At 44.6% G+C, this 26,265-nt stretch overlaps 1 protein-coding gene across 2 annotated transcripts; it reads right to left on the bottom strand.

Annotated features, from left to right (window-relative positions):
• Positions 1-101: 101 nt before the first annotated feature.
• Positions 102-25,103, bottom strand: vaspb (vasodilator stimulated phosphoprotein b). 2 transcript variants are annotated; one of them, XM_056441512.1, is made up of 14 exons: positions 24,643-25,103; positions 9,426-9,597; positions 7,089-7,269; positions 6,334-6,400; positions 4,826-4,968; positions 3,940-4,277; positions 3,539-3,678; positions 3,280-3,331; positions 3,175-3,202; positions 3,017-3,059; positions 2,777-2,833; positions 2,134-2,206; positions 1,816-1,873; positions 102-1,728 (listed from the first exon to the last, which is right to left on the bottom strand). In XM_056441512.1, the coding sequence occupies exons 1-14, from the start codon at positions 24,645-24,647 to the stop codon at positions 1,694-1,696; spliced, it is 1,392 nt and encodes a 463-aa protein (XP_056297487.1). In that variant the 5' UTR covers positions 24,648-25,103; the 3' UTR covers positions 102-1,693. The 2 variants fall into 2 exon arrangements, with proteins under 2 accessions (XP_056297487.1, XP_056297488.1); XM_056441513.1 differs by lacking the exon at positions 2,777-2,833.
• Positions 25,104-26,265: the final 1,162 nt, after the last annotated feature.

Raw genomic sequence — 26,265 nt, 5'->3', positions numbered from 1 at the left:
TGACACAGCAGAGATAATGTTTGTTTGTGGTGCATACAAGCAACATGATGAAAGTTAATTGAACCATGCCATTCAAATGTTCGACTTCACATGGCAGATAGTCAGCTTGCAAATATTTATTGTCATATTCAGTCATGAACCACAGAGTTGAACATTTGGTCACTCAAATGTATTTCATAACATTTCGAAGCCAGTTTGTGCAAAATTTCATTCTGAATTCAAAGAAATCTTACAACAGAATGCAAAAAGATGACTCGAGACAAAGTAATGCATTTCTAGAGCAGCTGTATTCGACTATAAAGGCATTTCTAATCCAGTGTCTCTAAGCTGTTTTCTTTTTATTTCAGTGTAAAAAGCCTAGACTATTAGAAAAAAGAAACAGTAAACCCCAAATAACATCTCATAAGCAAACAATCATTGACAAAAAAAAAAGACAAATCCCCATTCACCAGTCATTTCAATTAAAATAGAAACACCATTTAATTTCCTGCTAACATTTTCCCTCAAAAGAAATATATATTTTTCCTTATGTATATATTTATATATTTATTCTCAAGGCAGTTGGTCATGGCCAAATTAATTGACCTCATCATGGCCATTTTTCTTGTTTCAAAGTTAGATAACATAGCTAGAATGGAAGAAATTAACTAGCAGAAGCACAGTGTAGGACCACTGCACTGGCAAATATCTAATTTTTGAGTGAGAGGGAATAGTCTGTCAAGGCAGTGTGGCACACAGACACACTTCCTCTGGAACAAGTGCAATGCAAAGAGAAAACATTTCTCACACATCATAAAACTACAACACACTCTCGTCTTTCACAGCACTCCGGTTGTCCATCAGATTCCCTTTGCTTGTCTCCTCTTCCTCGAACGTCTCCATCTTGCAACAGTGAAGGCTTGTGTTGTGCTGTTTTAGTTCTTAGCCATCGGAGCAGGAGCTGGATGTCCACTTGATGGAGCGACACTGCAGGCGTCGCGGAGTTCGGGTCCATCCGTGATCATTATTGTTTTTCCACATCCAACTAGCTTTAGAGACATAAACATACTAGCAGATGTCTAAATGCAACTATCTGTAGCAGTGTTTGAGGTCGAACAAGTTTTTGCCAACTGAGAAAAAGAGAAAAATGATCCCAGCATGCCAGCATCTTGCCATTACAGTAAAAATGTGACTAAATACATTGTCCCTGAATACTGAAGACTGCTCTATCAGTAAATGGTGCGTCTGATAGAAGGGAGAAGAGACAAGTAGCAGGATTTCTGCAGATAAGAGGGATATGATGAGTGTACACAATGACGAATTGGAAAAGCAACTGTGGCTGTAGCTTTGCGCTCCGAATTGGTTCAGACAAACATAACACAGAGGACACAAGGGGACGGGATGAATGAACAGGGAGGGGGACTGGATAGGTGGGATCACCGTCGCAATGTTTGGCCGTGATCGTCAAACGTGCCGGATGGCATGGGGAGGGTTACCATTTACATGAAGTGAATATGCATGATGTACACATAAGCACGTATGCTCACATGCATTTGTGTAAGAGAGGAAAGAAAAAAAGAGAAAATGTGTAGGAGAAAAAAGAAGAAGAAAATCCCTGGGCTACATGGGAGGGTGCAGTGGAAGAGAGGTCCCAACAGTCCTCAACGACCTCCATCTGTCTCCATCCCTCTGTTACACCTGACACTCGGCAGAACTATGTGCTTCTCTTTTGCAGCTCCTGAATGAAGGCTGTGGAAGGAGAAACAAGCGTCACATACCCCAAAATACTGTATACAAATTGTTTGGAATTTCGAAGAGAGCACAAAGAAATCTCACCTCCAATAATTTCCTCCTTAACTTTTTGTAGTTCTTTACGAACCTCTTCCAGAATCTCCTGCAGGATATTGATGGACAAATAGATCGTCAGTCATGGCGCAACAGGTAAACACTCTTACTACTCAGAACAGGTTTACTGAAATAATGTGGCTACTGTGAATCCATGCAGTAGATCTGGAAGATCAGATTTCTTTCCCACCCCTTATTTTAACCCGCTTACTGGACTAGAGCAAGCCGCCTGTAAATGCACTATCTCACTCATTCCGGTTCCACTCTTTTCATGAAAAATGTGTGTTGCCAGGCTGATGGGAAATTCACCTGTTTCATTTTCTCCAAATCCGAGTCTTCCATAACACCGGCATCGTTACCGTTGTTCCCTGCAGGCTTCGGCCTGTAAGAAGACAAGAAGCAGACGAATGCAGACAACTGTTCACGTTTGTTTTTCTTCGGCAGAAAAAAAAAAAGGCAAGAAGGTCCACGGCACTGCGTTGACAAGCCAACTGTCCACCAGTAGCAGAACCAGAGGGATGAAGGAATAGTCAGTAGAATGTTGCAGAAATATCCACAACACACCCAACGATCCAATGAAGTTAACACATCTAAGCTAATTACCTTTCTGAAGTGACGTCAACCTTTAGGATGTTAATGATTCAGAAAGAAATGTCACGGATATTAAAGTGGACAAGAGGACAGCATCAACCCCAGCGCACAGAGGTGACATTTAATAAGCATTGATCACACCGGCAGGCTTCTATCTTGTGATTCAGTTTTCAGAGGTAACACACCCGGCTGCTACACCTACAAGTCCCTTGGGTGCATGTCAATCTGATCCATTAGATGGTGCTGCTATCGACTGGAAAATATGCTACAGCAGTACGTAGGTTTGCAGCGGTGCTGCGCTAACCTGAAGAGAAAAGAAAAGGGGGACTAAGCTTGTGAGTGAACGGGGCAGCATGTATACCTGACACCTTGGGACAATGAGGGGGTGGAGTCCATGCTCTTGCGGATGGAGTTATTCCTGTTAGTGAGACACACACATACACCTTCCTCTTAGAATTGAAATGGAAGACATTCTCTCGCACGCACAACCTCACTGATGGAGAACCCCGGTTAGGGTGAGTTTTAACACGAGACACCAACACCTGAGGGGTAACTGATTTATTGATGACGGCCGCATGGCAATAACGGAATCCTGGATTACCTGGTCATAGTGGAGGATTTCTCCCACGGTCTTCTCAGGGTGTCTGAGAAGGAAAATTTATAAAAACATCAGTTGTTGAAGTTTACTTTGTGCTACGTAAACCTAATATCAGATTAAATGTCAGTGGCATGCAAGAGATGAAATTGTTCAGTTCTCACCGCCTTGACTTTGAGGCTCTGAATCATCCTGAGTTTAAAAGAAAGACAGAAACCTTGTAAGAGTGCGTCATTATCAACATAAATAATGTGATGGCAGATTCTTACATTCTCTTGTGTCTTCACAGAGGGCTTATCTCCAGTGTCTGTAACTTTTCTCCTGATGTATAGAGGAATCACTTTAAATTATACCACGTACACTTCAATAAATAGGGAATTTCTAAAAGTTGCACAATATATGCTGCACTTTAAATGTGAGTATTAGTCAAAGTAGAAAAGTCTTAAATGACGATAAAACCATAAGTAGTATATTGTGTCGTGTAATGGTGTATATTTCATCCTACTTTAAACTTTTGACGTCACACACCTTCGTGCCAAAATGGCACTCATTTCCCCCATCAAACCCCCTCCACCTCCTCCTCCTCCTCCTCCTCCTCCACTGGAGGAGGTACTGCTGCGGTTGGGGTCAGATCTGCCTATTGGAGTTGCAGGAGCTCCGTCCTCCTGCTGAGGGCAGCAAATAGCAAACACAGACTGAAGAGTTAAGCAGACATCTGTCGGCACCATGACTCAATAAACACTGACGGATGCAGGTTACATTGCTACAAGAGCAGGAGCAACTCCGAGATTGGATCGATAGAATTCTATTTGAGAACCACATAATGGATTTAACTAAAGTCCAGCTTACTTTGCCTTAAAAAGCAGTTACAAAGTAACAAGACTGTCCAAAACCCACTGGTGTATAACCCTGTTGGGTCATTTACTCACCTTTGATACTTTGCGAAGTTTAGCTCCTGCTATGGCAGCAGCCAGGCCCCCTCCTCCAAATCCCCCACTATCACCATCATCTCCTCCTCCTCCCCCTCCTCCTCCTCCTCCTCCTCCCCCTCCTCCACTACTACTAAGACTACTATTACTGCCACCTCCTACTCCCCCTTGGAGGGGGGGCGGGGGTGGGGCCGGAGGAGGCGGTGGTGCAGGTGGTGCAGGGATGCCACCAGACAGAGGAGGGGCAGGGGGTGGAGGAGGTGCAGGTGGAGCAGGTGGAGCAGGTGGAGGAGCAGGGCATTGAGGGGGCATTGGTGGAGGTGGAGGAACAGTAGAGACTAAAACACAGAAAGGGACCGTCAGTAAGCATTACCAAACTATTTATCAATAACAACGCGTCTAGGATGCTGCGATGCATGTGCGTCGTGTCAGTTAAGCTCTCAAACAGTTGACGATCTTGACTGATGAAATAGTCGACAATCCAAACAGTGGTCCTAAATTGTAAAAGGTGGCCGATTTAAAGTTCCAGAAACGGTCCGAATTTCTGGGCCAAATTGTCACAATGCGACTCGTGCCCCAATGTCTGGAAATGATGCAGAATCAACTGGCCAACAAAATGTAAAACTAAACATATATATATTAGATATTTGTTGTCTTCATTTACTTCGCAGCACAATGATAAACTAAGCCTTAATTGCATCTGACAAACTTTAAAATTGGTATCATGCAGTCAGACACAGATTAGTGATAAGGGGTCTGTAACGCCACTGTCAATGCAACGTAGGGGGGGGCTTAAGAAATGCAGTACACTTCACAATAACACTCAAAGACTGAGCTGTATCGTGGCGAAGTACAGTTATGTGGAGCAGCCCAGGTGCTTCCTGACCTGCAGCAGCTTGTCTTTCCCTCTCCAGTCTCTCTTTTTCCTGCCGCTCCCGCTCCTGTCTCTCTCTCTCCTGGCGCTCTCGTTCCTGCTGTTCCAGCTTCTGCTGCTCCAGCTTCTGCTGCTCCAACTTCTGCTGCTCCAACCTTCGCACAAACAAAAACACATCCGTCAGCGTCCAATATATGGAGACAAAATACAATCGTGTGGTGAACAGGACAGATAAACAAAGCAGACAGATACTATGTGTAATGTGGGTGTTGTGATGAGACAGGCTAAAACCATGAGATTGAGTGAATGATATAAGAGCAAGCATAATGGGCCAGCTCCCAGAACATTTCCCAAATTTATGCAGAAACATCTTGTAGATTATTTGATTAATTAAATATCCATTGTGTTCAAATAACTCAATCTAATTATAGTACGTGGCACTAGTGCAAAGAGCTATAAATCAGTATTTGTTTTCAAAATACCGGCTTCGGTAAAAGAATGAGAGGTGGAATTTCAGAGCTTCTGATTAGCCTATCACTGAAAAAGTCCACAGCTGGACACGGTGGCCTAATGCGAGTGGCCGCTCTCTCACCCCCCTCACATACAATGTGCACCAACTCAAACATGGTCCAAAAACACACACACAATGGGAGTGTCGCTGTGATTTAAAGCACAGCTGATCCACTTAGGCAGAGTGCCCAGGAAAAGGGGGGAAGGGAGATCACGTCCTTACGTTTTTCAGATTTCTTCGAGAGTCATTTGACACTGGTGAATAATATTGTGAATCTATCAGACTTGAAAGCATTAATGAAAAATAATATCTGTATTTCAAAGGGTTTAAAAGCTGCTGAATGTCATCAGCCACTGGGACAGCTTGTAACTTGACAGACAGTCCCTCTATCACAAGTCCTCCCCTACTGTGCAACATATTACCTTTTATACTCAAATGAGATTAAAAGCTTAATGCCTCGGCATGACACCACTAAGGGTCACGAGGGAGACGCAGATAGATGGATGCAGAGAAGCTGAGGTTGATGCGAGGTGTCCGCCTTGCTGTTTTTTTAACCTTTGACCTACAGGAGATGACGGAGGGTTGACTGTCAGGCTAATGCCATCAAATCCTCTATATCTGCGTGTGTTCAAACAGGACGACACCAAAGCCAAGACAGCTTGACTTGCTATTGAATGTTATGCAACTAAACCCAGAGGATAGTTTGTGTCCGTTCGAAACATAAAATTCACGTGACCTTACAGGGCAGCCAACTTGTCAACATGGGAAAATAACGTGAAAAGAAAATCTCCTTTTGAAACAAATGTTGACATGAATCCAGCCTGCAAACCCAGAAGAAACCGTGTCATGTTGTGAGGGCTAACAGCTGGATACATGACATTTTGGTTTCGCTGAAATCAGGCCCGAAAGACATTCAAGTTGATTCCTAATTAAATGTGGCAAGCGGATTATTAAAATCAGCAGAGAAAAATAAAAAGGCAGGTTCCAGTTAGAGGAAGCCTGAAGGTACCTTCTCTGTTGTTCGAGCTCTTCTGGAGTGGGTCCATTTGAAACTGAGCGGGGAAGGGTTGAATAGCCTGCCAAATCACAGCACAGAAAACATTTTTTAATGAAAATGAAAAAGATTAAAGAACGTGCATACATGGCTGGGAATTTTTAACACTCGATTTCTGATTTGCATTTTATGACACTCTTTGACTTGTAATGTAACTGTTCATGTGCTTTTATTGGTGTACACACCTTTTCTACCCCTTCAGTTGAGTGTGCAAAGTCTGAGTATGGTGTAGACAGACATACTACAGATGGACCAAAAAGGGTGATGTAACCAAGATATTTTATAGTCATTAATTTGCACTGTGTTTACCACGCTACAGCAGAGCTCTTAAAATGTTTATTTAGTTCATGGCGAAACAAACCAAAATATGTAAAGGATCAGATTTGATCGAAATAGCCAGCTGGTATTAACAAACAGAAAGCCTCAGACTAAAAAATTATATATATATTTTTTTTTTAAAGGAAAAAAAACATACCTATTCTTATTATGTTTTTGCCCAAATTAAATTCATCGAATTATTGCGGAATAATTATGGACCAGATTTAATCTTCATTAGTCGAGACCAAACTGTTTTGCAGCATAATACAAATGTATAAAACACCTTTCTAATCCCGGGAGCATTTTATTTGCCTTTTTTCATGGACTCGAAGTTGAATTTCAAGTCGCTACGGATTCTGATGGAACTGCGAATCTAGTGCGAACTCATTTACCTGCGTCTGCCATGGAGGTGAGCACATCCAGAGCATGAGCCATGCTACTGGCAAAGAGAGTGGCGTCCTCTTTGCTGCCAAAGTTGAGCCCCCACACCTGCCGGGCATCCCGCCACTGGTGGAAATTGTGTGTGGCCTGGTTATACTTGAGACCTTTCACAATTGGACAGTTTATAACCACCTGGGGAGCAAAGAGGACAGATGATCAATAAAAGGATTATTTTGGGAGCAAGGGGGAATTTGTACTTTTGTGGCTTTTTGTCCACATTCAAACAAACGGCATGAAGAAATAAAAAGGATAGTTTCTGGAAGCTTCAGAGAAAAAACAAACAAATCCACATCCCCATTTAATGAAAAATTATAGTGTCCGTCATATTGTGCACCCAGCAGGTGGCGTAAAGCCTATGAAGCACGAGGGGAAAGAATTTCCGCGTTTGAGCGCTGCCTGAATGTGCTGACGCGCCATTTCTCTATTTGTTTAACAGCCTCTGGATTCCACAGAGCAGAGAGGAGGAGAGGAGACCCTGTCAGGGTGAATATCATAGCAAGAGCAACATGCGCTGAAAAGAGAGGAGCGTTCAGCTGCCACTGCAGACAGTGTGGCATTCCTTAACTCTCCACAATCCTGTCTCAAAAAGGCAAGAAAAAGGTTATGGCCAGAAAAACTACAATTAGAAGGAAAAAAGTGAATTAAAAGCTGCATGTTTTAAAAAGGCTGAATGCTTGCAAAACAACCATAACACTACTATTCGCCTTTCAATTAAGTTAAATCATACAATTAGGCTGGGACACATAAAACTAATTGAAAAGATGAGCGTAAAAACAACTTAAAGTTACTCTCCATACAGGCAGACAGATAAGGAACATTAGGAGACATTGAAGGAAAGAGAGATAGAGGACACAGACATCCTAAATTCTCTCCTATTATCTTCTCATCAAGCACCACCCAAAACCACGTTGCATGTCTCCATTCGACACAAATATAGAGTCCTCATTGGGTGTCAGGCTTCTTCCTAAATTGTCACAGGAAATGGTTGAACGGGCTAACTCTCTCAGGAAACATCATCCCCTTTAAGACCCATCTCTGGGGAACACTTTGGAGTCCTGAATGTTTAAAGAAGGAGCGAGACACGGAGGCAGCAGGGAGAGCAGGGGCGTAGTCGGGAATAGACCCACCCAAACTCAGTTTACCCACCTTTATCCGGCGATATCTGGTGAGTCATAATCTGGTGATAACAACAAGGAAAGCCGCTTTGTTCTCCTTGTCCAACATGCCGATAGATTGTCAAGTCTGAAGAACCTCTTCTCACTAAGCCAACGTCCTTCCAAACTGTAACAGTAAATGTTCAGTACGTACTGTACGTCTTGATAGATTATTCGTAACGGTCCAACCATTCCTAATTAATGTCGTTAGTTTTTACACATATCAATATTATAATATAATTCAAACAAGCCAAGTAAACTGGATGTTGTATGAAACCAGGTTGTTGGTTAAATGGCAGCACAGTACTGCGTAGTTTCAAATGGCCAACACTGGAAATCATCACAGTACACATTCAAAACAAGAAGCTCATCTATAAGCTCTCTACCATTTTCCAGCTTCCTCTAAAGCATTTGCAGAATTGCTCTCATTTCAAAACGGCACAAAAAAACAAGACAGCAACAACCTCACTCTCCTTATATTCAAGGATCAAGGTAGTTTATTTGTGCCTAGACCAACAGTCCAGACACATTGGAATTGTTTTGCAGGGCTCTCCGAGTCAACAGAGGTACAAACACACTATAATAACAATAGTGTATTATAGTGTACTATATATAATAATAACATATTTTAAAATAAATAAATATTGAGATTAACATTTTAATTAAACGTACCAGTAGAGGTGATGTACCCCTGCCTCTGCTGAAACTGTGAAACCGTAAACTCTGGTGCGATAGTTCAGTCACCAGCTATTTGTAATATAGAGCTGGCCGTACATGCTCGAACAGCCTGAGCTGGAACACGGTCCAGGCCGTCATATATGCAGAATAAATGATTGCCAAAATAAATAAAAAATAATGAAGCTATAGAGAATAAGGCCTTCTTAGGTACGGCGGTTTAAATGATATGCAGAGTAAACGTTCTCTACCTGGTTACTAAACTATAACAGATGATGATGTGAATGAATGGGCACGTCCCAAGATAGACCGTCTCACACTTGCTTACTTACTCATATACCCCGAGGAACTTACAGGAGACCACAGACGCCCGCGAGCCACAGGGCAGACGCAGATAGATGAGCTACACGCACACGAAGCGACATAGACCGACACTTCAAGAGAAGCGAGCGGACGCACCTGCTGGTCCGTCTGCATCTTGCGTCCCACTATCCGGAAGGCATTGGTGGAAGGGTTGTGATAGATCTGGACTCTGCTGAAGGCCTGCGGTCCAGCGCCCGCCGGCAGCCACTTCTTATTGCCATCGTCATAGATCATCACAGTGGCCCGAGCCTGGCAAATACTCGACTCGCTGAAAGACAAAAAAGGGAGCCATACAAAAAGAGAACATTGATTATAATCAAGAAAAACAACATTTGAGAGGATAAAAGGTCACAATAAAAAACAAATCGCACTTGGGATGGTACGATTTATAATCTTTTTTTCCAAAAAGAAAAACGGTACTGGCAACCAAGTGTAACATTGAAGACAACAAACTTAAAAGACAAGTTCTTTGTAATAAAGGCTCCGAGACGTGCATCATTTTTGTCTGCCTGTCAAAGCCCACGCAACACAAAACATCCCCTGGAAGTAGCCTTGTAGAGGATGTGTTGGCACAAAAGAATGTACATCAGAACAGGAAGTACTGGCAACCGCAAAAAACATTGCCACAAAAATGAAACGGGAATTAGCAACAGTGACTCAGCTGACAAATGATATTGCCAACGATCTTTGTGGTCGCTAACACAAACATGGTTTTAAGGTTTACAGAGATTAAAAGAGCTCCACGGGTTATTATCTCATGTCTTTTCTATTTTGCCGCGAGAGAGGGACAAGTTACGACCTTGGATTGAAGTTTTAGGGAATACACTTGAGGGTAAAAGAGCTGCAACGATTGTGCCATTGTAACATTTAAAGTCACACAGATGACAGGCCAACCAAAGACGATGTAAAAAAACGTTTATTGGAAAGAGGAACCGCAAAAAAAGGAAACATACACCGGATGTATCACAGGAGTATAGTTTGTTAACATGTTGAGTGTTGCTGATGGCGAGTTTCTGAAAGTCATACCGGTTCTGACCATAGAGAACTACGCCACGCAAAGATTAGGGCCCCCTTTACCTTACCCTACCCAAAACAAAGTGAAAGACTGAGAGGGGTGTTTGAGAGGAGAAAGACGAGTTTGATGCCAAACAAGATGGAAGGCGAGACAACAATGGAGGCCGGCAAAGGCGGGAAGTTGTGCGGCGCTCCGTATAAAGAGACGACGCGTCGGCATCTTCCACCTGCTCTGCATCAACCTCCACCTCCACACTTCGCGAGAAAGCATAAGCGGTTTGATCGGTGACACGGCGTGAATTTATAGCTTTGTGCAGGCGGAATGCACACGAGTTACAGCACTTTCAGGAATGCAGATGCAAGTGAGCTCATACCTGTTTGCAACGAGATCTGAAAGATAAAAATCACCAAAACGGTCATTGTGGAGGAGAACACCACAAGTTACTCGACACCACCACAAACGGAGCCTAAACAAATTTCTCATACACGTACGAGTTATAAACAAATTTGGAACAAGTAGGGAGGCGGAGTGGAACACACGCACACAGTAACAAATGTCACTGGCGGTGTTTGTTTTTATAACCAATCCTCCCCTTCTTCTCCTTTCCCCCCCCCCAGTGCTCTAACCATTGTCCCTAATCCATCTATCTCCCCCCCCCCCCCCTCCATCTGTCTCGCCCTCGATACAATCTGCTACTTGGAGTGACAAAGCACCAAAGCCACAACCTACTTCCTGTTGCCAGCACTGCCAAATAAGGACCGCCACAGCCTGAACAATCGATATCGCGCCCGCACATATTAAGTCAGAATTTTTTTCTTTTTTACGTACTTCACATTTCACAACACTTCAGATAGCTCTGGGGTGGCTGTCAATCATAGAAGTGTATTATATGAACTTCAAAACATCTCCGCAATCGAGTCATGTGCCACACGTCTCCTAACTGAGCCCCAGTGAATGCTTTCAAAGTAACTTCCTCTGCTCTCTGCTTTCTTCACTGCGGCTAGAGATGGTTGCGGAAGTTCTGCACTTTATTTTTAAGTCTATGTGAAATGAGGTAGATGAGTTGGTTGGTTTCGGCCCATTGCCGATCTGTTGTATCTGCGCGTACGTTGCATCACAGAAATGGCAAAGAAATGTTTGGGATCATGTAGAACAACTTTGTCAACAACTTTTTTCCACACAATTATGATCTTTGATTCTCGGTCTGTCAAAGTCACATCCCAACGGGTGGTTACCGTTAATATCTCAGATATGTGGTTTTCAGATTTGAATGAACTTAAAGGACAGGGAACACAGACGGGAACTAAGGCACAATACTATTTTGACAAACGACGAATAAGAAATATATCTGCGAGGGAGAGAAAGCACTCTGGAAATGGGCTGAACATTGACAGTGGCCTTAAAGCAACACTTAAAAGCCATCAATCACCTTGAGCAGGCTGGAACCGCCTCAGGTTGGACGAATAAATAATGCAGCTTTCTCCGATCTCACCAAATCATCTGCATCGGGCCTGCTGTTCAAGTGCGGGGCAGCGAGGGCTTATCGGAACTGAGAGGGGACAGAGATTTCGGACTGGGAAGTGGATGCATATTTTATGGCCGAGAAAGCCAGTGCTCGGGAGCGAGCAGATGCATTATTGATAGAACTACGGACATCGAGGCGCTAAAAGCGTGCGGCACAAGACGAGAAATGGTCAACACAGGCACCCGTCAACCTGCAGGGTGTGTGTGCCTGTGTTGACCACCTCCACTGGGTATAACGTGGCTGCAGAAGACCCACCGGACTGAGTTTGAGCACTGGAATAAACCAGGGCGGGCGCGATTCCTGTCCTTCCCCAGATGAAGACCACCAGTTCAGTGGTGAAGACATGGACGCCGGCTGTGGAGCCAAGTCAACTGGTCGCTCAGTGGGCTTAAGAGGTTTTCTCTTAAGCACAAATGGGTCACTGGCTGATGCTCTGGGAGGGATCGGAGGCACCAGAAACCACACTAATAAAACAGAAGACTTCAGCAAAGGATTAACCAAGAAGATATATACAGGGTTCTTACACATTTTGACCAATGGATTTCCATGACTTTTCCAGGACTTTAAACCAAATTTCCACGACTCAACTGAAATCTCGGTATAAACAATTTAAAGAATTTTGTATTAAAAAAAAAGAGAATTCCAAAGCATACAGTTTACCTTAAATGAAACAAATGAATGAGACAATAGTTTGATTAAAAGAATAAACATTTCTATTCATGTTTATTCCTTTAAACACTAATATAAATGTTTATTCTTTATGTGCAAATCCATCTGTTTATATTAATTATTTCAAACTTGGCATAAATGAACATGTGAATATACCAACATTTCCATGACTTTTCCAGGCCTGGAAATTACCATTTTAAAATTCCATGACTTCCAGGTTTTCCATGACCGTACGAACCCTGTATATATATTTTTTCAAACACAAAGCAGACAGAACCCCCCCATCATCACAGGCAGAGTGAGTTCCTCATCCTTCTGTGGTTGCTCAGGGGTTAACAGGAAGCTGCAGTGAACAGCCGGGGCACACGCTCTCTTAGACATGTCTGTATAAGGCTGTGCTCTCAGAGCTTTTCCCCAAATGTGCTGGCAAGTAGTCAGGCCCAGTGGCTCCGTCTCTTTCCTCCTCCTCCATTTACCTGACCCTCCCACCACGCTACTCTGCCACTCTTCTCTACTTCCCTCACCATTCTCTCCAACTCATCTCAAATAATGTATGCAAGTTCCGCTCTCTGCCGAGGGATGTCTCTTTGGTGGCATTCTCACGGAGACACTCCAGTTCTCATCGCCCACGACATACAGTCATCAGCCCTGCAGACACACTGAAGTGACACGGAGTAGAGTGATATAATTTGTCGCTGCCTTCAATCCTGGCTCACTGTCCCTCCTGATTCCTCAGACTTCTCTCTCCTCCAGGAGTTCATAATACCTCTCTTTGAAAGACTTTTTTTTGTTTTGCCCTCACAACTACAAAGATTTTTTTTTTTTAATGATGTTCAGGTCTTGCCTCCAGGAATAAGTATCATTCTCTGTGTTAAAAAAGAAGAAAAAGACAGCAGGGATGACATAAAGCTGCAGGAGTAACTCATGCCCAACAATTGACAAGCAAGTGCAATAAACAATATCACGTCTCACCAACAGAAGGTTGGTTTTCCTCACAGCTTTCATCATTGACTCATGGCCAATGAAACGTAAGATGAGACATTTGAAATTAGTAAACTATCGATGAACAACCAGTGATTCATTCCATATTCTTCTGCTTCTCCTACGGTTCAACGCCATATTCAAACCAGACAGCGACTAACAATAAGTCACTTAATAGTCTGTGCTTAACCAGACCACTTCCCCCCCTCTCTTTCACAGCCTCTGAAAACAGAGACCACATTTTACAGGCAATAGTCAAACAAGCACCCATTTTATAGTGTGCTGAAGAACAATGTTTTTCCAGTAATAATATACAGGTAATTTCAGATGTCTTTTTGAAGGTTATGGTAACCTGAAAACTATTTACGAGCAGATAAAAACTAATCCGTCCTCTCTGAAGATGTTTTTCTCTGTATTTGAAACCTGAGCTTATATAAGATTGAAACTTGTTCTGGTGGTGTGTGTGTATGAGTATATCTAAATATATTTTTAGATTTTTTTAACTGAGAACGCATGTGAAACGTTCCCTTTCCACCACAGAACATGTCGACATATGCGGCTAAAGTCACGTTCCAGACAGAAACACAAACTGCAAACAGAAGTGAGAAAAGGAAGCGCTGCGTGTGCGTCGAGCGTGACATCGGAACATTTGCTCGTTAGTTACTTCCATGTTGCGAGAAACCAAACGTTCCTTTGAAATCAGGGCTTGGCTTTCTCATTGTGCAAACACGCCGGGCTGAGGTCATGATGTCGGTAAAGCACTCGACATCAGATGCCGAGTGGGACATAGAAGGACCGGACAACGGCCGGTTGACGTGGTCATCCGACAGTGCGCCGTCCAAAAAACCACCTTCACGGAACGTAAACAGACTCGGGGAGAGACTCTGAAATTAACCCCGGTGAACAACGTGCATCTCGTGAAACTTTTGTTCGTATCTCATGTCAATATTGAGTGGCTATCATTGACTGTAAAAGTAGGTATGAGATAAGCTTTCAAACTGCAAAGTGCAGTACCTGTCCAGCTGTCCCATAAATGTTAATATGTAGCCCGACGCCCAGATTCAAGAACATACTTCCCTTTGATGCAGCTTCTTTTCTTCAAATATAATAAACACAATATCTAAAACACAAATTCTTCTCACGGTTTTCTTCGAGCTGAAACACATAACAGTTTAAAACTGTATAACCTATAACAAGGAAATTAAAGAACTTAAAATCAGGGGTCAAGCAGGACTTTGAGGTGTGACTGAAATATATTCTTGAATTTTAGTCAGTGAGTTGTTTTCCTTGATCATCCTACCCATTACAGTAAAGGCTAAATAAAAGCATTTAGAGACTATGGTTCGAGCTAGCGTCGCCTTATTCCACTGTAAACGTCACCCCCCTCTTTTCTTTGTCGCTCTCCTCATGCCCGTTTCTTTTCACACATCCATCCATCCATCCACATCCGCTTATTCCGGGGTCGGGTCGCGGGGGCAGCAGACCCAGCAGGTTGACCCAGACTTCCCTCTCGCCCGCAACACTTTCCAGCTCATTCTGGGGGATCCCGAGGCGTTCCCAGGCCAGCCGGGAGATGTAATCTCTCCAGCGTGTCCTGGGTCTTCCGCGGGGTCTCCTCCCAGTAGGACGTGCCTGGAAAACCTCTAACGGGAGGCGTCCAGGAGGCATCCGAATCAGATGCCCGAACCACCTCAGCTGACTCCTTTCGATGCGAAGGAGTAGCGGCTCGACTCCAAGCTCCCTCCTGATGTCCGAGCTCCTTACCCTATCTCTAAGGCTGAGCCCGGCCACCCTACGGAGGAAACTCATTTCGGCCGCTTGTATTCGCAACCTCGTTCTTTCGGTCACTACCCAAAGTTCGTGACCATAGGTGAAGATTGGAACGTAGAACGACCAGTAAATTGAGAGCTTCGCCTTTTGGCTCAGCTCTCTCTTCGCCAAGACAGACCGGTCCAGCGCCTGTTTTACTGCTGCAGCCGCACCGATCCGCCTGTCGATCTCCCGCTCCATCTTACCCTCACTCGTGAACAAGACCCCGAGATACTTGAACTCCTTCGCTTGGGGCAGGCACTCTGTCCCCGCCTGGAGGGAGCAATCCACCGGTTTCCGGCAGAGCACCATGGCCTCAGATTTGGCGGTGCTGACTCTCATCCCTGCCGCTTCACACTCGGCAGCAAAACGCCCCAGTGAGTGCCGGAGGTCATGGTCTGAGGATGCTAACAGGACCACATCATCTGCAAACAGAAGAGAGGCGATCCCAAGACCCCCAAACCTGACCTGCTCCACCCCCCGGCTGCGCCTAGATATCCTGTCCATGAAAATCACAAACAGGACCGGTGATGAAGGGCAGCCCTGGCGGAGACCAACACCCACCGGGAACGTGTCTGACTTACTGCCGAGGATGCGAACACAGCTCCTACTGCAGGCGTACAGAGACCGGATAGCCCGTAGCAACAGGTCCGGAACCCCATACCCCCGCAGCACCCCCCACAACAATTCCCGAGGGACCGGTCGAAAGCTTTCTCCAAGTCTACAAAACACATGAAGACTGGTTGGGCAAACTCCCAGGACCCCTCGAGGACCCTTGCGAGGGTAAAGAGCTGGTCCACAGTTCCACGACCGGGACGGAATCCGCACTGCTGGTCTTGAATCCGAGGTTCGACCAGCTGTCGGAGCCTCCTTTCCAGTACCCTGGCATAAACTTTCCCAGGGAGGCTGAGAAGTGTGATTCCATGATAGTTCGAGCACACTCCAGGGTTTTTCCTGGGTCAAAATGGGTCTTCGGTGCTCCCAAAAAAATGTTTTGCGCGCTGTGCGCGCACCATCTATTCATGCACGTCGGGCTGTTTAGTGAGTGATCAGCAGCTGGCCGGCCGCTCTGTCATGTCGCGCACCTCACAGTTGCGTATTGATCAGACAAGAAGACACGCTTATCAACTCCAGTGTTTCCCCTACCATTATAACAGGGGGAAATCTGACCACCCGTCACCCTGTAATTTTCGTCTACCCCCCCCCCCCCTCCCAACACTTCTCGGCTCGCGCGACAGAGCGATGCGCGCGCCGGCATCGAAGCTCTGCCGTGATGCGCGCACATATCCGCACACACAGGTGAGCACACTCTCACTCGCGCCAGAGCTCCGATGCCGGCGCGCGCCTCGCTCAGCCGTGATGCGCGCAAACAGGTGAGCACACCTCAGTGTTAAATTAAGCTCAGGGCACCAACATGGCTAGCGGCACTAGTCCCGCCCCCCTGAAGCTGTAAACCTAGGGGAAACACTGAACCAGGGGCGTCTCTAGGATTTGGATACATCTGGGGCTTAGCCAATGCAGCTTAGATAGGAAAGTGACCCACGGCGAGCGTTGTCGACGGGGGGGGGGGGGGGAAGGGTTCTAGTGAGAGTGTGCTCACCTGTGTGCGCGGATGTGTCGGCGCGTATCACAGCAGAGCGATGCGCGTTATAGGAGCGGCGGCGCTGGGCTTAGCCCAGAGGAGTGAAGCAGCGAAATTTGTAGACATAGAAACACTCTCAGACAGCAGCTTGCTGTTACGTGCGCCTGCTGCCAGCCTGACTCCGCTGTTTTGGGTGAATGACGTCACGTGCGACCTGGAAGTGTTAACCACTTGTGTGCCAAATTTTTTTTTTTTTTGAAATTAGCCTAGGGACGCCACTGCACTGAACTCCATTACTATTGATCAAAACAGAACGAGGGTTCGGCTGTAGCCTCCTTGAAACATACTATTGAGAACATATTCGCTGACATGCACGTGATGAACACATTTGTTTTTGTTTTTTTCATCGCAGACTTTTTTTTGCCTTAGGCGCTCGGGATTTGTCATAGGCGCTCGGGAAAACGGCGTAGGCGCGCGCCCAAATTTTCTCTATGCAGGAAAAACCCTGCACTCTCCGGTCCCCCTTTTTAAAAATGGGAACCACCACCCCGGTCTGCCAGTCCAAGGGCACTGTTCCTGACCCCCACGCGACATTGAAGAGGCGTGTCAGCCAAGACAGCCCAACAATGTCCAGCGCCTTCAGCATCTCAGGGCGGATCTCATCCACCCCCAGCGCCTTGCCACCAAGGAGCTTTTTAACAACCTTAGCGGTACCAAGTCCACTTATGAGCCACCTTATGTTCGAACATGGTGTTCGTTACAGACAAGCCGTGGCTAGCACATAAGTCCAATAACAGAACACCGCTCGGGTTCAGATCGGGCAAGCCGTTCCTCCCAATCACTCTTTGTCATTGCCCACGTGAGCATTGAAGTCTCCCAGGAGAACTATGGAGTCGGCAGGCGGTGCCCTCTCCAGGACCCCTCCCACCGACTCCAAGAAGGCCGGATACTCTGAACTGCGGTTTGGTGCATAAGCACAAACCACAGTCAGAGCTTTACTCCCCGCAACCCGTAGGCGCAGGGAGGCGACCCTCTCGTTCTCCGGGGCAAACTCCAACACAGCAGCGCTCAGCCGGGGGCTTGTGAGTATCCCCACTCCCGCCCGGCGCCTCTCACCCTGGGCAACTCCAGAAAAAACACATATCTTTGTTTAAATAAAGTCAGACAGCTTCAGCTAAAACTCCACCACTAAGAAACAAAACCTCAGCATTCTTCGAGTGCTGACTCACGCTTTGTCTGGCATCGCTTATCCAGCATTGTGGAAAAGTTAAATAGACGGTTGGCCAAGAACCTTCATTTTGTTGTGCGACCACTTCGAGAGTGGAGATGAATTCCTTCCTGCTTCTGAGAGAGCACTACTGGTCCACTCAATGCCCATATTTGGAACCATCTCACCTCTGTCCTCCTCTCTGAGCTCAATTCCTTTTACAGGTTGGAGCACATCCTCCTCGACTTGGGCCGAGGAGGAGGCAGGCCCACTTTTCTCGAGAAGAACAATTCACTGAGGAAAATCGCTCTCTCACCCCCTCTCAGCTGTCCCGACTTGTACCGTTTTACATACACATTAGAGCCAAAATGTCTCAACTCGAGCCCAAAGATCATATTACCGGCCTCGCACTGACGTCGAGTGGCACGGGTGTGGATGTAGACCTGTCTACTTTGCAAATAGTGGCTACTTGGATGACAGTCGTACAATGTATTGCACCAACAAAGCCAAGTCCATCGGCAGAACACCAGGTTTTTGGGCTGAGCGCTTGTGAAGATTTAAAAAAAAGAAAAATTCTGTCTCTCAAAGCTTTGCCGCCATCAACAAATGAGGCCTGTTAATTGATATCTCAGCAACCCTCAGCTGATCCTTTTCACTAACAAGGCAAACAACAATGAAGACAGCCATATACATGTGTGCATGTATGTATACACGCATGCATAAAAAATAAACTGGCATATCAGTAACAATATGTATCCTGTTACTGACCAGAGGTGCGGAAACGTCTCAATCCGAAGATGCTTTGCAGACTAGAAGGACTCTGCATTGATGCAGTGACAAAACCTAATCAGGAGTTTGGTTTCACTTCAGCTCAGTGAGAGTCTTTAATGTGCTTAGCCGTCGTTTATTGTCTTTGACGCTTGCTTCACTCCTTTCTCTCGCTTCTTTCTCTGATCTCCCATTACACTGAGGGCGAGGCTTACACACACAAAAAACAACGGGCAAGCACGTTTTTTGTATGGTCTGGCTCACACAGATACCGGTACTGAAAAGATCCAGCATTTTATAATAAAGATCAAATAAAAAAGGGAGATAAGCTTTATCGGCTGGTATTAATTCTTTAAAAAGTAGCCGTGTCCAGTCGTATAGACTATAAAGGACTCGGTTGTTGAGATGCATCGTTGATAAGTGTCAGGATTGAATCGACTCGTGAGGAGAGCGAGGATTCACACCTCTATTTCTGACTGAAACTATGTACAAATAAAACATTTAAATAACATCCAATAAACATTCAGGATCATATTCACCAACGACTGAGCATTAACTTTGTTTTTAAACAGATAAATCTTTAATAAAAAGGGTTGTCTTCCTTTGGCCACTCGATTGACCTCAATACCAAGCCTCTGAATTTAACGTCATTCGAATAGACCAGACTGCCACCGGATTAAAGAGAGATGCAGAGGGAGCTTCACGAAGAATCCAGGAAAGCAGAAAACATTTCTATAAACCACATTTTATGCATCGCTAATCATGAAGAAAAAGAAGAAGAAAAAACAAGTGTCACCCATGCTGAAAATGTCTTCAGTCTTTTTAACTGAAGAACTCAAAACAGGTTCCCCTTTTAAGCCTGTCCTTTTCCGTTTGGTTATAAACAGAAAACCAGAGTGGAAGTGGTGCCTAATGATAATGTAAGTAAACTGCTGCCCAGCAAAGCATCTGCTGGATTTCCTCTAATACCGTTTTATCTAATACAGCCTTTGTGTATCGGCAATCGCCATCATAAAGTTAAGATCCGAGGACCTAATAGAGAGTAATGTTTAAGATATCTGACAGCATACAGCAGTTTTTATACAAACTGGCATCCATTACACTCCATTAAGCAGTGGACCCCTGATGGACTGGACATATCCCTGTGCCATTAGCGGTGCTGCTGACCATCCAATATATCACAACAGCATTTCTGCCCACAATAAGCTTTGGTTTCACTACGTTGTTAGACCCAGGCTCTCCATCAGCTGGGATGATGTCACTCAGTCTGGCTAATGCAAAAAGACCACAGGGTTCGCAGCCGTCTCTTTAACGTCATCAATGTAGAGCTGCGATTTCCGCTTGATTTCACACTGAAGACGGCTAGAAGTGAAGTCATACAGAAATATAAATGCTCATAATTATCCTGCTTTCAGACCTCTGAAACGGCTCTAATTTTTTGGGGCGAGTTTTATATCTGCTATTGTTCCCACTGAGGGAGACAATCATCCACTTAGAAAGGAAGAACTGTGAATTGTTGCTGCAGTCATAAAAATAATAAAAATTGTATCTGAAAAATGGATACAGGCGTGGATGAGATCAAGACAGTTGTATGTCAACTCACAGATACAACAACTCTTCAAATCAACAGATTTCTGAAGATAACGTTTTTAGTACCCGCTCCCAACGCTTCTGTTGTGACAGAAAGTGACCACAGCTGACAGAGACATTAGTTGCTCCAGTCAAGCAAAAATATTATTCTCTCACAACAATGGAGAAATCAGCATTAGACAGTTCACCTTCAACGGCAAAACCCCCTTAGCATTCGGCCCAGAATTACTTATTAAGGCCAGTTGGAATCACAACAAATATCCTGAGACTATGTGCTAAGAGTCAAGAAACATGACCATCAGGTATTGTATTTATTGCATCCGCCTTCACCACTCATTCCAATCAGGATATGTTATTCATGAAAGGTTGCTTGTGAGTTTCTGGGAAATGTAAAGCATCTTCCAATTGGCTGTTTGTCCGACTATCCGGAACTAAAAGTTTGTAAATACACAATTATGTAATATATAAAATTGATAAATTATAAAAATTGTTTTCACGGAATTTATTCAATTATACAAGCAAGCGATTTACACAATTTCCCCACCAAATAACTGAATTTCCTGCGACAAAAAAGATCAACATCCGTTTCAAACCACCGAGCTCAGTGAACAGCTACTTAATATGGGTGAGACAGGAACCGAGAAGCTAGTCGGGGTAAAGGTCAAGCTTAAAATAAGTGATCACAGTAGAAACAACACCATACATAGAGAGAACACAACAACCTAGCACAATTAAAGAAGAAGAAAAACGCCGGTAGCACAGAGGAAACTGGATTTGTCACCACGTAAACACTGGTAGGTTTTGTATGTTGCGCAACTCCTGTAGCAAAGCGTCTAATCCACAGGGCAGGCCGGCATAATGGCCTATTTATGAGTGCAAGGGGTGGGAGGAACCCGAGGGGTAAATTGGTTCTGGGGAGGGGGTTGCAGCGATTGGGTGCTGTGGGAGACAAACTCACAAGAACATTTCAATAATGTGTGCAGCGAGGCAGCATACGGGCTTTGTGATCATTTAGACACGCAGTCACACCAACTGTACACCGCTGTCCAAGTGCATATCAATATGCAACTCTTCACTGATGCATGACAATAAAAGTCATTATTCTTAATCCATTTATATATATATATATATAAGCATTCCGACAAGCACACCGCAATTACATCAGATTGTCATTGCGTGTGATGCGCGGGGTTAAGCGTGGATATTCGGAGCTCTTTGGATGAGGGCCGAACATAAAAAGGGCCGTTTTATTTCCACACTGAAAGTGCAAGAATTTCAGGTATGCACAATGTCTCCAGCGTTTTGGGCTACAGTTTGCCAAAAGAGAATGAAAGTGAAACAGGAACGTGTCTGACCAACGACCTTAGCAGTTTTACACAGCAGTATTTCTACGCTTAATATTTTGAATTTGAAAACAGATTCAAGGGAGTAATATTGACTTTGTACTCCGCACTGATATCAGACTTTAAAAAGAAAACATAGAAACCCTGAGCGTGCAAAGGATTTAGTACAACAAGTAGGAGCATGAATAATTAGCCTCTCACAACACCAGACCCACTGTAATGAACATTACGCAACACCACGGGCATGAAAGTGCTCCTATCGCAACACCAATGAGTTGCATCACGTTATCCTTACACGGACACACGCGCAATAACATTGCTAAATGCCTTAAATAACCGCTACCGGCCTGTTGGGACATGAGGTCAAGCCTGTGAACATTTGGTAAGAGGAGGAGGAAGAGATGACGGCAAAACTGCAAAGAGCAGCGTTCGAGCTGCATTCCTTTCCATTTACTGCCAAGAAGCTGGAGCCAAGACACAAAGGAGACATAGGGTGAGGTGGGGAGGGGAGGGGGGGGGGGGGAGGCCATTTCCCTGCTTTTAAGGCTGATCAATAAAAAGGCTCACGCATGAGTGGACGGAGAGGAGCGGAAGAGCTCAGTTCGGCATCGCTTCCAGACACAGCGAGCTTCCAAACTGAGCGCAGGGATCTCGTGAGAGTGCAAACAGCGCGGCGAGCAAAGTCGGTTCACCTGTCTGCTTGCGTCACACCCACTAATACTCGAGCCCGAGGCAGCATTACCGCTGGTGTCGAACAGGACGGGTCTTTCAGCCACAGAGACCCAGCCAGTGAGCCATGGTGGGAGTCGCCTCCGACAACAACAGTGAATCATTACGGTGATGGATGCACTTCCTGTGCCACCTAACAAAGGGTGAAGACAGCCTGAAGCGCTGATAGTGTTCGTAGCATCTATTTTCATTGTTCCACGAAGGTGGTTAGAGGAGATGTCGCAATTTCCCCAACTGGGTCAAACGGTTGAACTTTTGACTGCACTTTTGTGTCAACATTCTCATACCACAGGGATAAATGACAATGAACATGAGTGGGGCTGCATTCCATTCTTTAACTCTTATACAAGGCGACATTAGCCATTCACGCCACAATGGAGCAGAATATAGACAAAAGTAAAAACCTACAATTATCAAAACGCACGCCGCCCGTCAGAGAAGATGCACTTTGAAGTGCAGGATGAATATAGACAAAAAGGCTCTTCGCTTCAACATCGACACTGTTTGGTGCATTCTAGTCGCTGCAGTGGCTTGTGGTTGGCGAAGTTGTTCTTTTTTTAAGGGCAGCTAAGCAATACGACAATAAAGCAGTTTGCATATCTTGAGGGTTCACTGGTAATGTTGAAGATTAATGATTTCTGGTCTACTCGCCCCAAACCAATTTGCCCAAAGTCATTTATTACCACGATACAAATGGTTTAATCAAATGACCTCACATCTAAATAAATTGTCCTTTTGTATCCGTCATGCTTCTCAAACTTGGGGGGAAAATGGTTGAAGTTTGGCACATATATATATATATATGTTTGTGTCCTAAAATAACTAATGCTGAACATCCCAAAAGAAAAATAGATTCTACTTATTCTATTATTTAACTTTGCTCTGCCAGCCTAAATTTCATATACGCCCGCCTATGCATTCAGTAAAGTATGTCAACACGGTAATCTTTGCTGATCCTTGCAATAACTTAATTAACGGTCTCATCAGCAGGGAACTTTTTAATGCTTTACTGTGATTGTAGCCGGATTGCAGGCAGCTGAGGTGCCGCCTGTTCCTGCTGTAATCAAAGTGGCTATGCAGAAATATGTGCAAAACAAATACAAACACTGGACCAACCAATGTGCCGAGCTGAGATAAATTGTTTCAGAGCAGTAGGTTTGAGATAAAGAACTCGTCACACAGGTTATCAGCCCGGCACCAAAACATTCAAATGACAAAAAGTGAGCAACTTGATAAAAGTGTATCGCTGCTCCGTTTAAATGTGAAGCAGTGAGGACAAATGTATTTGTTTATTAAAAATCCCAGTGTGGAGCGGTGACTTCGATGCATGCAATTGCCAACTGCACAGGCTGTGACAGGATGTGGAATTTGTGGACAGGAGCTTTCCACTGAGAAAATGTGGTTCCCGGTGTGAACCTCTGTTCCTAAAGACAGAGAAATACAGCCGGAGTGGGCGACTGTGGAATGCAGGACATGATATATAAACAGCAAGTGCATTACGGGCAGCAGGGTGGCTGAGTGGTCATTGTACCTTTGAAGGAGCACCCACCCCCAAATATAGAGGAGAACTTCCGATGCCGAAGTGCCTTTGAACAAGATACTGAATTACTTTCTCGTTTTCAAAAAAAATCACCCTGACCTCTGACCTTAGGTACGAGTACACCGCTGTACACTTTTGTAGTTTTGTATCATCGGTACTTTTTGCTCGACAGTAGTTGCGTTTGGCCAAAAGAGTTAAAAACCCGTGTTTTGTTTTCGTCTAATCTGAACCGGCTCAACAGCCTCGGAAGCCACACTGTTCACCACGCGTATACTTTGAGTTATCCACCGGCAACGGTCCCGTAAAAACCTGCTACACGTCGTCATGTAGTTGAAACGACGCAACAACAAAACAGCCAGAAGCTCGAGTTATTTCAGAATGGGGGGTGGGGGGGGGGCACACACACACGATTCAATGTGTTGGAAACAACTGGCGGTTAAAGAGGTATTATTGGGTCCGGGTTGAACAGTCGCCTTTGTAAAAACCAGTGGCCGAAACACAAAATGTAGCCTGGGAACAAAATGCAGATGAAGGGATTTGAGCCGTGTTACCCACCTCATTGTTCGGCCAGAGTGGAGATGCTCTCCTCGTAGGCAAGTTTGGCCGACTTCAGGGCTGAGGCCCGGCGAAAAAAGTCAAACTAGTGGAATAAAAAACGAGGAAAATCGGCGGAAAAAAGGGCGCATCTACACCCGCAAACGGGGTAGCAACTAGCGGTGTAAAGAAAGCACACCTCGACGATTTCCTGGTTGAGTGAAGCGGGAGAGGAGGCGGAGGAGGAGGCGGAGGGGGAGTAGATATACAGTAGTGAAGCGGGCTTGTCAACTCCAATCACTGTCCCACATTGGTGTCTACGAGCTGAAGAGGGGAAGTCGAGAATAAGTAATCTACACACACAGACAAAAAGCTGAACTTCTCTTTTCACACTTTGCGTTGGTTTTGCGCGATGTTTCTGGAGGTTACACCCGTGTGTCTGCGCCCGACTTTTCTCCGCTCCCTCGCTCGGTCGGTAAGTCCGTGTGGATTCATTGGAGTCTGGCCCACCCCGCCAGGTTCAAAGTAGGATACAATCTCGTGGTGCATTCAAGGACGGCTCGTAAAAGCCAAACCTTCAGGAGCGTACAGAGAAGTTACAATCTGAAACGAGAAAAGTAACAAAAACTCAAACACTGTGCCGATCGATACAATGTTGTTTAGTCTGTTCTCTACCTGTTACTCTGTGACTACATTGCATAGAGGTGCTTTTTACGACTGACTTGTAGTCAGTAGTTGATCATTATCTTGAGGATGAACAGTTGAACAGTTTACATAGCCTGTAAACCAGTTTATAAACTATGGTCCATTGTTAAACTGCCTAATAATGCATCAAATAGTTCAAATGAACTTAATCTTGACCAGCCGCTACAATGAAATGATGCTGACACGTTAATGTATCTACAGCGATCCGACAAGGGCCATACTTTTTTAATTATCCTGCTTTATGTAACTGCCAGTACTTCCAATTAAGTAAAAGTGTGGATCTAGCACATTTACTTAGAATATAGGTTATCATTGAGATATTGCTACTTTTATAATGACTGGTAATAACAAAGTACTTTAATACTTTAATAACAATGCTAAATACATTCATGTTAACAAATGTAACATTAATTATTAAAGTGAGTTAAAGATTTGAGGACTGGATTACCCATTTAATCATGAAGTAGTTCCACATATTCTCATATTTTAGGCAACGTATCACATGTGATTTCTATTGATGTATAAGTACGTCAATAAACTATGCTTTGAGGGCAGATGTCATAGTGCTGGAGTCTATAATAATGAATAAATTACAAATGGCATCCAATAGATAATCAGCGTGTACAATGAAGCAAAAGTAAATCTTTTTTTGTTTTATGTTCTCGAGTCCAAAGTTAATACATCATCACCTCAAAGGCATGGGGTATTATTTTGGTTTGGATCCTGGAGCTAAATACAACAATAAGCCATATGCCAGAGAGGTCACATGAAACAGGCTCCTATTTTGCTCACTAAAAACAAAAACACTGCAAATCAGATAAAGTGGTATTTACAGTACTGTTCTAGTTCTTATCTTTGGTGGTTGTTATATTACATTTCCAATAGCACTTGAAGGCAGCATCTCATCCATGCCAGGGCCAAGCCCTCCACCTCACCCTA

This window comes from Pseudoliparis swirei, chromosome 20, assembly GCF_029220125.1.
Source record: "Pseudoliparis swirei isolate HS2019 ecotype Mariana Trench chromosome 20, NWPU_hadal_v1, whole genome shotgun sequence".
NCBI lineage: Eukaryota > Metazoa > Chordata > Actinopteri > Perciformes > Liparidae > Pseudoliparis > Pseudoliparis swirei.
Note: the sequence above shows the minus strand (reverse complement) of the source record. Positions and strands in the feature narration are given on the sequence as shown.

Excerpts from the sequence above, each read along its gene's own strand:
- vaspb (XM_056441512.1), bottom strand. Across the intron at positions 6,401-7,088 it reads CACCTCCATGGCAGACGCAG|GCTATTCAACCCTTCCCCGC; the intron begins GTAAATGAGTTC and ends GTGATTTGGCAG. Across the intron at positions 1,874-2,133 it reads ATTTGGAGAAAATGAAACAG|GAGATTCTGGAAGAGGTTCG; the intron begins GTGAATTTCCCA and ends AATATCCTGCAG.